Source organism: Parasteatoda tepidariorum, chromosome 10, assembly GCF_043381705.1.
Source record: "Parasteatoda tepidariorum isolate YZ-2023 chromosome 10, CAS_Ptep_4.0, whole genome shotgun sequence".
In the NCBI taxonomy this organism is placed as follows: domain Eukaryota; kingdom Metazoa; phylum Arthropoda; class Arachnida; order Araneae; family Theridiidae; genus Parasteatoda; species Parasteatoda tepidariorum.
Window position 1 is genome coordinate 74550074 of NC_092213.1, and position 10420 is coordinate 74560493.

General features: G+C 26.1%; 1 protein-coding gene across 1 annotated transcript in view; it reads left to right on the forward strand.

Annotated features, from left to right (window-relative positions):
- The window catches only part of LOC107454867 (endothelin-converting enzyme 2), a 47166-nt gene that overhangs the window by 32705 nt on the left and 4041 nt on the right, over positions 1–10420 (forward strand). Inside the window, exons 7-15 of the mRNA XM_016072199.3 lie at positions 1037–1167; positions 3446–3547; positions 4210–4284; positions 4368–4471; positions 5738–5796; positions 5922–5973; positions 6085–6152; positions 6908–7032; positions 9152–9217. Coding sequence (XP_015927685.2) covers positions 1037–1167; positions 3446–3547; positions 4210–4284; positions 4368–4471; positions 5738–5796; positions 5922–5973; positions 6085–6152; positions 6908–7032; positions 9152–9217 — 782 coding nt within the window. The remainder of the gene's footprint in view (positions 1–1036; positions 1168–3445; positions 3548–4209; positions 4285–4367; positions 4472–5737; positions 5797–5921; positions 5974–6084; positions 6153–6907; positions 7033–9151; positions 9218–10420) is intronic.

Consider the following 10420-nt stretch of genomic DNA (forward strand, 5'->3'; position numbering starts at 1 on the left):
GAAGCCAGTGGAATGAGCTTTGAAATGTTAAAATCACTTGCTGTTAGTTAGAATTGAAAAAAGTTAAGTAGGTTTAAATGCCAGAGAGTGAAGATATAAGTCCTTAAAACTTTTTCATTGAAATGAAAATTCGTATGAAATATGCATTGAAAAATTGAGAATCTGATTAGTTCACACTTCCATGCACTCTTTTTTTAATGTTTTTCTACTTTTTTGTTGTTTTAAAGCTCAAAAATAGTTTTGAGAATTTTTTTTAAAATCTTTCAAGTGGATATTTTTCAATATTTGGGGAGTGATATATGCTTAAAATCTTTCTCGGTGATGATATTTTCTTCGCCAAATTTTTTTTCATCAATTCATATCCAAAATTCATATCCATTTCAAATCCAAAATGAAAAATAAAAAATGTGTTTATGAGTAGCAGAAATTAAACTTTAAAATTTTATAAAAGCATCTGAATTTTATTTGAGAAATTTTCTTGTTTTTCCAATAACTGTAATTTTCAATCCATGCAACTTTATAATTTTAGGTGTATTTATACATAAAATTCATTTTTTTTATTTTTTATAATCAGTGCCATAATTTAACATAGTAATGTTGTTTACAAAAATACTTGAGATCTATTGGTGGTTTTGTAATTAATATTGGTGTGTTAAAATGTTTTTTTTTTCCAATTAAAAATGAAGTTTTTTGTAATATTGATTACAAATTTAACATTCTCATTTCTCAAACAAAGTATATATTCCGTTTCAATCTAAAAGTGAATATATTCCCACAAAATCAGTTTTGTCTTTTGAAATTTACAAAGTTTTACTAAACATTTGCCTTAATTTTTTAAAAAAAATTTAATTTTTGTAACAAATGAATTTTATTTTAAATGTGTTTTTGCTGTTTTCTGAAATGAGGAATTTTTGAAGAGATTGTTCTCTACAACCTTTAGGAGATGAGCAGTGGGCATCTTTTGTAGTGCATAGAATTTCTTTAGAGACTTACAAAATGTTCTTATTGCATTTTAATTTTTGTATTAATATTTTAGGTATTACTGATACATATTCAAGTTTTGAAGATAACTGGGAATATTGTATTGATGTCACCAGTCAGTATTTAGGTCATGCTGTTGGCGCATTGTATGTTCAGCGTTATTTCCCCTCAAGTGTTCATGACAAGGTAAGTTGAACCAAAAGTATGGATTAAGTTTTCATTCCTGCTTCTCTCTCTCTATTTTTTTTAATATTATATAGTTACATTCAAGTTACTTTATTTCATAAAAATATTAGTAATTATATTCTTTAATCCACTGACGGTTCTTGCACGTAAAAAGTTGAATTTTAACCTGCAGTCTTCACCGCATAGCAAAACCGGTTTTTCCATGTTATTAGATAGGGATATAGTGTATGGGGGAGAAGCATTCTCCCAATCTTGCCCTTTTGCTAAACCGCCAGTGGGTTAAACTATTAGTAAATTCAAAAATTTATTTGTTATTAGGAATTTTCGTAAACAAATTTATAAAGACTATGTTTAAGCCAAGATTAAATGCTACTAATAACTTATTCAGGGAAGCCAATGCAACACTGAATGTGAAATATGTTACGACTTTTTTTTTATATATTTTGCAAACATATTTTTGATAATTTTGGATCACTAATTAACAATCCCTCTGCTTACATAAGTTTTTTTAATGTAATAATTTTTTTTAATTAAAAAGGGATTTTTCACTGATAGGAAACTCAGTATCTTGCTGAAGTATTTCTCAGAAATAAGTAAATCAAAGCCACCCTGTTTTCATAGATGCTTATAAATATTTAAATGGCTTCTATCGTGTACTTTGAAACAATGTTACAATTTTCAACTGCACATGCGATCCATTAACAATGCTAACCATTGACGTTCGTTAACCATGAATTATTGTCATGTTTTTTCAAGTTTTGTAGTACAAATGCTTAATTTTTTTTTAATGAAGGCACTCTTATTATAATAGATAAAAGCACATATTTAAAATTGTTGATTATAGTTTTTCTACAGTGATGTATTAAAAGTAAAACTCTTAATAATGCACTGTACAATTTTCAGTATTGTCTTTAAATTTCATACGAATATATTTTCTATGAAATATATTTATTATTTAGAATTGTCTCTAGTTTGTATTTCCAGACTCTGTTTTTAAATTTTGGTGTTAAATTTTGTTTAAGGATTCTATGTGGTTAAAATATTAAGTAGCTACTATTAATATGCTGGCAAATTTAAACAAGAAGAAAAAAAGAAACTTTTTAACGAAACTTTTTTTCAAGCTACCATTATTTTGTGATATTTTCAATTGAATAGAAAAAAATATAAATTTATTTTATCTGAACCATTGGTTTTATAGAAATTTTTTTTTCCATCAATTCTTAACAAACCAAAACATTTGCTTTTAAGATAAATACTCTTTTATTTTTAAGAGTAATGCTTAGTGAATTCCTACTTTTTTGCAAATAGACACACAGATGATTATGATACTTTCTCATGACTATTTTTTCTCATATATCATAGGATATGGTAATTAAAGTCTCCTATAGTAATTAAAAGTAGAGCATTTGAAGTATAATTACAGTATATACAGTTAATGGTTATTGTAGTTATATTTGTAACTAGTGCTTTTAAGTAATTATTGTATTTAATTCTGAAAATTTTGTTTTTGTAGGAAAGGGATAAATAATAGTATAAGTGAATAAATTTATATTTGATTAAGCTTGAAAAGCTAACTGTTATAGCTTTTATAAATTAAAATGATTACATCTTTTTTTGTAAAATTATAATCTTGAAGTCAGATTTAGTTCCTTTTTTCTTAGCTGTACTTAAAAGTTTTTTAAACACCATAACAAAAGAATTTTGTTAGAATATTTTTTTGTTTTCAGAATTTTATTCACCATCTGAATGATGTATAGTTCATTCACCAGGAGTTGGCACTTGGCTCCACCTACTCGACGAAGAATTAATTTTAGCGTGTTAGTGAGAGGACAAACGTCTCAACCTTTGAAATTGAGAGAATCCTTAATGCGCCAAACGCAAACAGCAAATTCTTCAGTCACTTACTTCGCTTTATCTCCTGCTATTATACCTTTTGTTACTCTAGCTAATTAAATATATTACAGCAAAATGTCTCAAAAAGGACAAACTATTCACACAAAAGAGAGAAATATCATCAAATTTATGAAATATTTAATGTTAAAAAAATGCACATACAGATTGCAAAATGAATATTTTTATCATACGATCATCAAATAACAACCTTGTTCAGGATTGTTTGCATCCTTCTCCCAAAAATAGTGAAATAGTATCGTCGAATACCACGTGATGAAGGCAGAGCCAAGTGCTAACTATAACAAGCTAAGTGTTAAAATATTATACCATGTTTGTTGACTAAAAATAAATCTAGATACTAACCATACTTTTTTTTTAATTTCAGATTCATGTTTATTTACATAAATTGATTGGTGCCCTTAATTCAGTTGGAGGAAGTCTTCCATGGCTTAGTGGTGACAATGCTCATGAGTCTGCTGAATCAAAGGTAACAATTATATTAATCCTACAGTGAAGAATCATACAGCGGAGAATCATAGAGCCATTTTTCTTTAACATTTTGATGCAGATGGGCCACTGTGGTCTCTTATATGTATATTTTTTCTGATTCTTTAATTACAAACAAAAATATATTGATACTTTTAATTATAAAAAACATTCTAATTACTAAATAAAATCTGATATATTATTGGAATTATATTTGTACTAAAATATAAAATCCAAAAATAGTTCGGAAATTTTTTTTCCATTCATATTCAAAAATTTATCAATAATTGATTTTATAAGTTAAAGAAATTTCAATGATGAATAACCGTTTTTCTTAAATCTAAGTATGTGCAAATTTGCTTTTTATTAAAGGAAAATTGAAATAAACTTTGTTAGTGTGAATTCTATGAAAATTACGGGCATTTAAAATGTAATGGGAGAGGTTTATAATTCTTAAAGCATGCTATACTTTTTTAATATATTTATCTTGAACTATTTGCAAAGTCCCAGATTAAGTCTAAAGCCAATGTTCGGATTATTTTTTCTTTTAGATAACTTGTGATGTAAATTTAACTTATAGGTCTGAAGTAAAACTCAATGTTTCTTTTTCACATAAAATAATGCATAGTTCCAGATTTCTAATTCAGTTTCGTCTTATCATAGATTCGTTCACTTGCTGTATTATCCGGTCATCCAGGATTTGCCCGAAATAGAAGTTTAGACTCATATTATCAAGAGGTACACATTCTGTATAATTTTATTTCTTTTTAAAAAATATTTGTAATGTTATTGAGTATTAATTCTTTCTACTGATATTCTAGCTGCAAGTTCAGGCTGATTACTTCCAAAACATAAAAAATGGTGTTTATTTCTTACATATCAAACAACAAGACATGTTGAGGAACAAAGCAATTACAGACTACAGGTAAAGATTTTAATTAGAGTCGTATAATTTGTAAATGAAACAACTACACATATGTAATGAATTTTACTGATGATATTGTAAAAGGCACATTTTGGTGGTCACAATTTATTTAAATGTTCATTTATGGAATGATATAGCTATTAATTGGCAACTTTTCAGCTTAGAAAATAGTTGAGCTTAGGTTTTGCAGAACTTCTGAGGAATGTTTTACAGTACAAGAAAACCGTTCTAAGATATATAGTTTGTAATGAGCTGCACTACTTTTGAAAAATTATATTTTCCTGTATTGCATTTTAAGATTTATGTAATGTATAAGAATATACAATTTGTAAATTATATATTCTAATATTTATGTAATCTATATTGTATATAATTTTTAATTTTCGCTATATTTTTTGCTCTGAAAAAAAGTGGGTGAATTTTTGTGTGTAAAGAAATATACTTTCTGCTGTGAAAATATATATAGTGTAAAATCTAGTGTAACTAGGAAACTCTAGAAGAAATATAAACTTTATTTGTAAATCATAAAAAAGAATAACATAAAAGGTTAATTTCAAGTGTTATGTAAATTAATATGCAAATTTATAAATTTGATTTTAAGGCTACAAAATGATTTGAATCAAAATATGCAAATTAATTTTTTTTTCTTCATTTAGTTTTAAGACTAATCACAATTCATTTAAAGAATTTCTTGAATGGAATTTGAAAATTCTTTTGCTGCTAATATTAATTAACATTTAACAGAAAACTTTTCGAATTTCAAACATTAGTTTATTAATGTTCTATAGACAACTGCATTATTTAGTGTAATAGGATTATGTAGTTGTTTTATCCCTTTCTGGCACAGTGTAGTTAGTCTAGCAACACTATGTTACAAATCATCAGGCAATGTTTCAAATCATCAGAAATGCAAAAAATAATTGTTTTTAACTTATAACAACCGTAATTCTGTAAACATCAAAGAGTTAAAGTACTTTGCTTCACTTGTTTTAGGTCTGAGGTCGCAGTTGCTTATTGTTGCCTGACTACGGTTTTCATTCGATATTTGCTGTTCCTATTTTTTTCCTAATCCAATCAATGAATTTTTTTCCCTTCTGATTTCTTAAAATAGTAATGGCTTATTTGGAAAGAAAAAAGAGTCGTGAATTATTTTATTATGTGATCGCTTTTGAACTGTTACAAATTCATGTCATATTTTTGACAAAAATGTTTGTACTTTATTTATGTCTTTTAAAAAAGTAATTTAATTTCTTATTTCTCTCACAGTTGGACAATTTATCCACATGATGTATCTGTTGATTACAAATACGTTGGAAACCAACTAGGTATGTATTTATTTGTAATTTTTAACCATTGTCTATGAAAGTGTTGTTTTGTTTATTTGTAAAATTTGATTATCTGCTATTCAAGTTTTAATTTCAGTTCTATAAAATCTTTATTTCCTCTTTAGTTGTACCTGCTGGTCTTTTTGATGAACCATTGTTTGATGTTGAATCCCCATTGTAAGAAATTTTTCTACTTTTAATCTTTAAATACATTCATAAATATTTTTATTAATTTATTATAAAAACAAAAAAATTCTACTCTAATCTTTATTTTTTTTATTTGTACAGAGCTGTAAAATATGGCATCCTAGCTGCTCATGTTGCTAATAAATTAGCAGGTGCTTTTGATGATAAAGGTATATATTTTTTATTTAATTTTAAGGATTTAGTTAGAGGAATTCTTAATTTATGTTTAACATACCTTTTTGCATAACTATTTAAAATGAAACGGTCAATCGGTTTGTATAAACAGTAGATAGATGAGTAAAACTTAAAACCAGGGATGATGAATTTTAAATTTAAAACTGCCTTGAAAATTTACACATTCAAAGCTGCCAACTCTACTGGATTTTGCCAGTTTCTCCTGGTCTACTGATTTACTAAAAGTTTTCCTAGTTTTTGTACATTTTAGTAAATTCCTTAAAATTGAGTAAGTTTCCCTAAAAAAAATCCCTATTGAAATAGAATTTTTGTTTAGAATATTGCTTCCTTGAATATTTAAATAAGTGTCACTAATACATAATAAAGCAAGCTTCATTTATAAAATTCAGTTAACTATCTTCATTAAATTGAATGCCTATTACTATTCAAAATTATGAATAAACGTAATACATAACATTTCAAGATCATTTAATGTGAAATAATAACTGGAAAATATTGCAATTTTTCTATTTTGATGACTATAAAAATCCCTATGTGTAAAATGTTTAGTATATTTCGCAACCATTATCATGAAATTTATATTTCGTAAAATCTACTGGATTTTTTCCTATCCACGTTGGCAGCTATGCACATTGAAATAACATTCACATTTTAAAGCCTCTTTATTAAACAAAGTACAGAAATTATGTACAAAGTACATGTAACAACCACTATTTTTTTTCCTTTGCAGGTATCAATTACAATATGTATGGTGTGCTGGAGCCTTGGATTGGAAATAATTCTCTACACTCTTTTAAAATGAAGGAAGGTTGTGTAAAAAAATCTGTCTCAAATTATTCTTTACAAGGAGTTCCAGTACGTAAAGTTTTTTTTTTTAAAAAAAAAAAACTATGTATTTAAATTTTTTTTTATTAGCATTATTTTTTTAATAAAATTTATTTGACATATTTATATTATGGCATTTGAAACTACTATTTTTTATTGTGAAATTTGTGATTTTTAACTGGCAGTTCAGAGTTATCTGCAGTCAAAAAATTCATTTGTTAGTGATCGATTATATTTAATTGCATAAATTTCAGAATATTATTATGAGGAGTTTATGTGTTTTGTAAAAAAAAATTCAGAAAAATGTGTTTAGCTAAAAAAAAATTATGTATTTTGCTTTTAAAATATATTATCTAATTTTCTTTTCTGAGATTTACAAATGTCTTTTTCAATTTTATAAGGTCATTGAAAATGCTGAAAGGGAGAAAGAAACTGTAGTTATAAAATTGAAACTATGTGCTGAAAAAATGCATTAAAAAATTGTTGTCACATCTAATAATTAATTTTATGTCATGTGTAATTTAGTTTTTCAAATGAGTTTTTTCCCTCTAAATTTTCACTATATGGCTGAAGTAATAAATGCTACTATTTTGAAGTATTATCAGAGCTTCTAGGGGGCAGGCAGGAAGAACAGGAATTGTCAGGAAATTGAGATTCGAGTCAAATAATTCTAACATCTACTATAATTATTTTATAAAATTCCACTTTTTAGTGAAATACTTAATACTTCTATATTTCCCTTCTCATTTTATTATATATTTTTGCTCATGAAATCTAATGTTCGGCATAACAAGTAAAAAAAAAAAAAAAAATCAAAGTTTTTGATGAAAAATTGTGTTGTATAGATAAAATATGGTATGGATTTTCTTTGATATTTACCTGATATACCTTTAAAAGTCAGGGATTTTTTTTTTTTCATTCTGACATTGAGTAGGAGCCCTTATTATGCAATTAAATTTGAATTCTTTGAGATTTTAATGAAAACGTTGGTTTTAATTATTATTTAATCAAATTATATATTAATAACTAAAAAATTGAAACAAAGCTCTATCATAAATTAGAAGAAAACCATGTGCTTAAAAAAATGCATAAAAAACAACATCAAGATATGTTAGACCACTGTTATCAAGTGAAGTTATCTTGTAAGATAATTTTACTTCGTTTTAATTATTATGCAATTAACTTTTTCTTAATTTAGAAATTTAATATAACTTTTAATTTCAATTACTATTATTTGATACAATTATATATTATTTTTTTTTAAAAATTGGTTGTAGCTCTTCAGTTTTTCAGACAGACACAGGGTAAATGCCTTTGGAAAATATAAGAAACTCAGAGAATTCAAAATTAGCTTTAAAAAAAAAAATCATAATGTTTTGCAAGTTTTATTACTCTTTTATGAAATTTTTAAAATAGATATTAGACTGAAAAACCCTTCCTAAGAAATTTGTCAGTTTTTAATTCATCCTTCATTCTATTTTTATGACAGCTGCCAGCAACTTAAAAAAAATCTAATTATTGATAATGAAACTTTAACTTAAAAGAATTGCAGTAAAAAGTTTATTTTATAAAATTAAATCCTTTTTTCCCCCTCAACAAAGTATCTACTTTTGAATTGAAAATAAACAGAAATTTATTTCCTCTAATGATCAAATAATATTTAAAAATTGCAATTGTTACTTTAAAAAAGAAAATTTAGATTTATACTAGCACTAAAGCTGTGAGTTTTATATGTATGCATGTAAGAAATGATTAAGTCTTATTTTTCATGAATTTTAGTTTTTATCGATGTTATTCCTACAAATATTATAATCATGTTATCTACTTAATGTTTATATATTTATTTATTTTTCAAGAATTCTGTTGTAAAATTTTGGAAATTGTGTGGAAACCTTGTAATTTGAGCTAATTTGATATACTTTTAAAAAAAAATATGAGCTTTTATTCAATTATAGATCAAATTATGGTCAAAAAATTGCAAATTTCTTTTGTACTGAGACATGAAAAATTAGCTTATAATCCTGTCACATTGGTAGACAAGATTCTAAGCCTCTTTCTCAGAATTATATATAATCCTGCATTTATTGAAATCTATGGTCTTTATAAGTTGACTATTTTAATCTTTAATTAAAAATGTTTGTACTTGCAGGTAGATTCTGATTTAACAATTGGGTCCCTGATTGCTGACATTGGAGGCGTCAAAATTGCTTATGAGGTATGTCAAAGTTATTACTTTTGTAGGTTTTAAAATTTGCTCATGTTGCTGTAAAAATCATTTCAGGATTTTAATTGCAGTAAATAAAATTAAGTAGCGATCTTTTTATATTAAAAAATTTCTTTTGAGTTCAAAATTATGAAATAAATCTTAATGAAGAATATTTTCCTTCATTAAATACTTTGGTAAGTTATTAAAATCATATTTTTATTTTAGTTATATATCATTTATTGCTAGTTATATTTGCAACTTCCAAAATGCCACTGATTACTTACTTGTGCCTGAACGTAACAAATATTAAAGATAGAGCCGGGATAGCCTGGTTGGAAAGGCAATGGGACCATGTCCAAGAGGTTGTGGGTTCAATCCTCTCAGGCGGAAGACTCCCCGTGTAGTAAATGGTGACTGATGCATGTTAAATCTGTTCAGTCACAAAGTCCTCCATATTCCCATAACAAATCATACCTCAGGGGGTTCTGATCTAGGAGTTTCCTTGTCTTCTGAATTGATTCAAAATTACAAGGCTACAGAGTTGATTATTAGTAGTTGTAAACCCAGAAACTGGATGGGCTGTTTAACAACGGATATAAAATCAAATAAAATATGGCAGCTCTTTGCAAGGTCATTCAGTATTTTCCTTGTTGCGCCTTGAAAAACATGACAAATACCAGTCTATGGCATTAAAAGCAACAGCTTAATGTTAAGAATAGTTGGTATTAAAGATCAAAGGAATTTTATTTAAATATTAAAGCTCAAAGAGATTTTTTTTTATAATTAAATAAAAAAGAAAAGAAATTCTTTTCCTCTTCTATAGAATAGGAAAAACTTATGAAACTTTATAATTGTAAATAATTTTTTCTATAACTTTGTAACAAAACCTGAATTTCAGATTATTAATATAAAATATAACTTATCAATATCATGATCATGGAAAAAATTGTTTATTATCCCATATTGCAAATATATATATATATATATATATATATATATATATTGCAAGGTTATTACTAACCCGTTACGGTTACTTTAATTTTGTTCATTCATGTGTGGCTTTTAAATAAATGTGATTTTTACAAAAAAAAAAAAAGAAGTGTTTCTTAATATAGCTTGATACGTTACAGGGCCTAGTGGATGTGAAAAAATTCTGGTTCTTTAATCGTATCAGGTGAAAGCAGTAATAAACAGTTTTCTCATAGTTAGCAG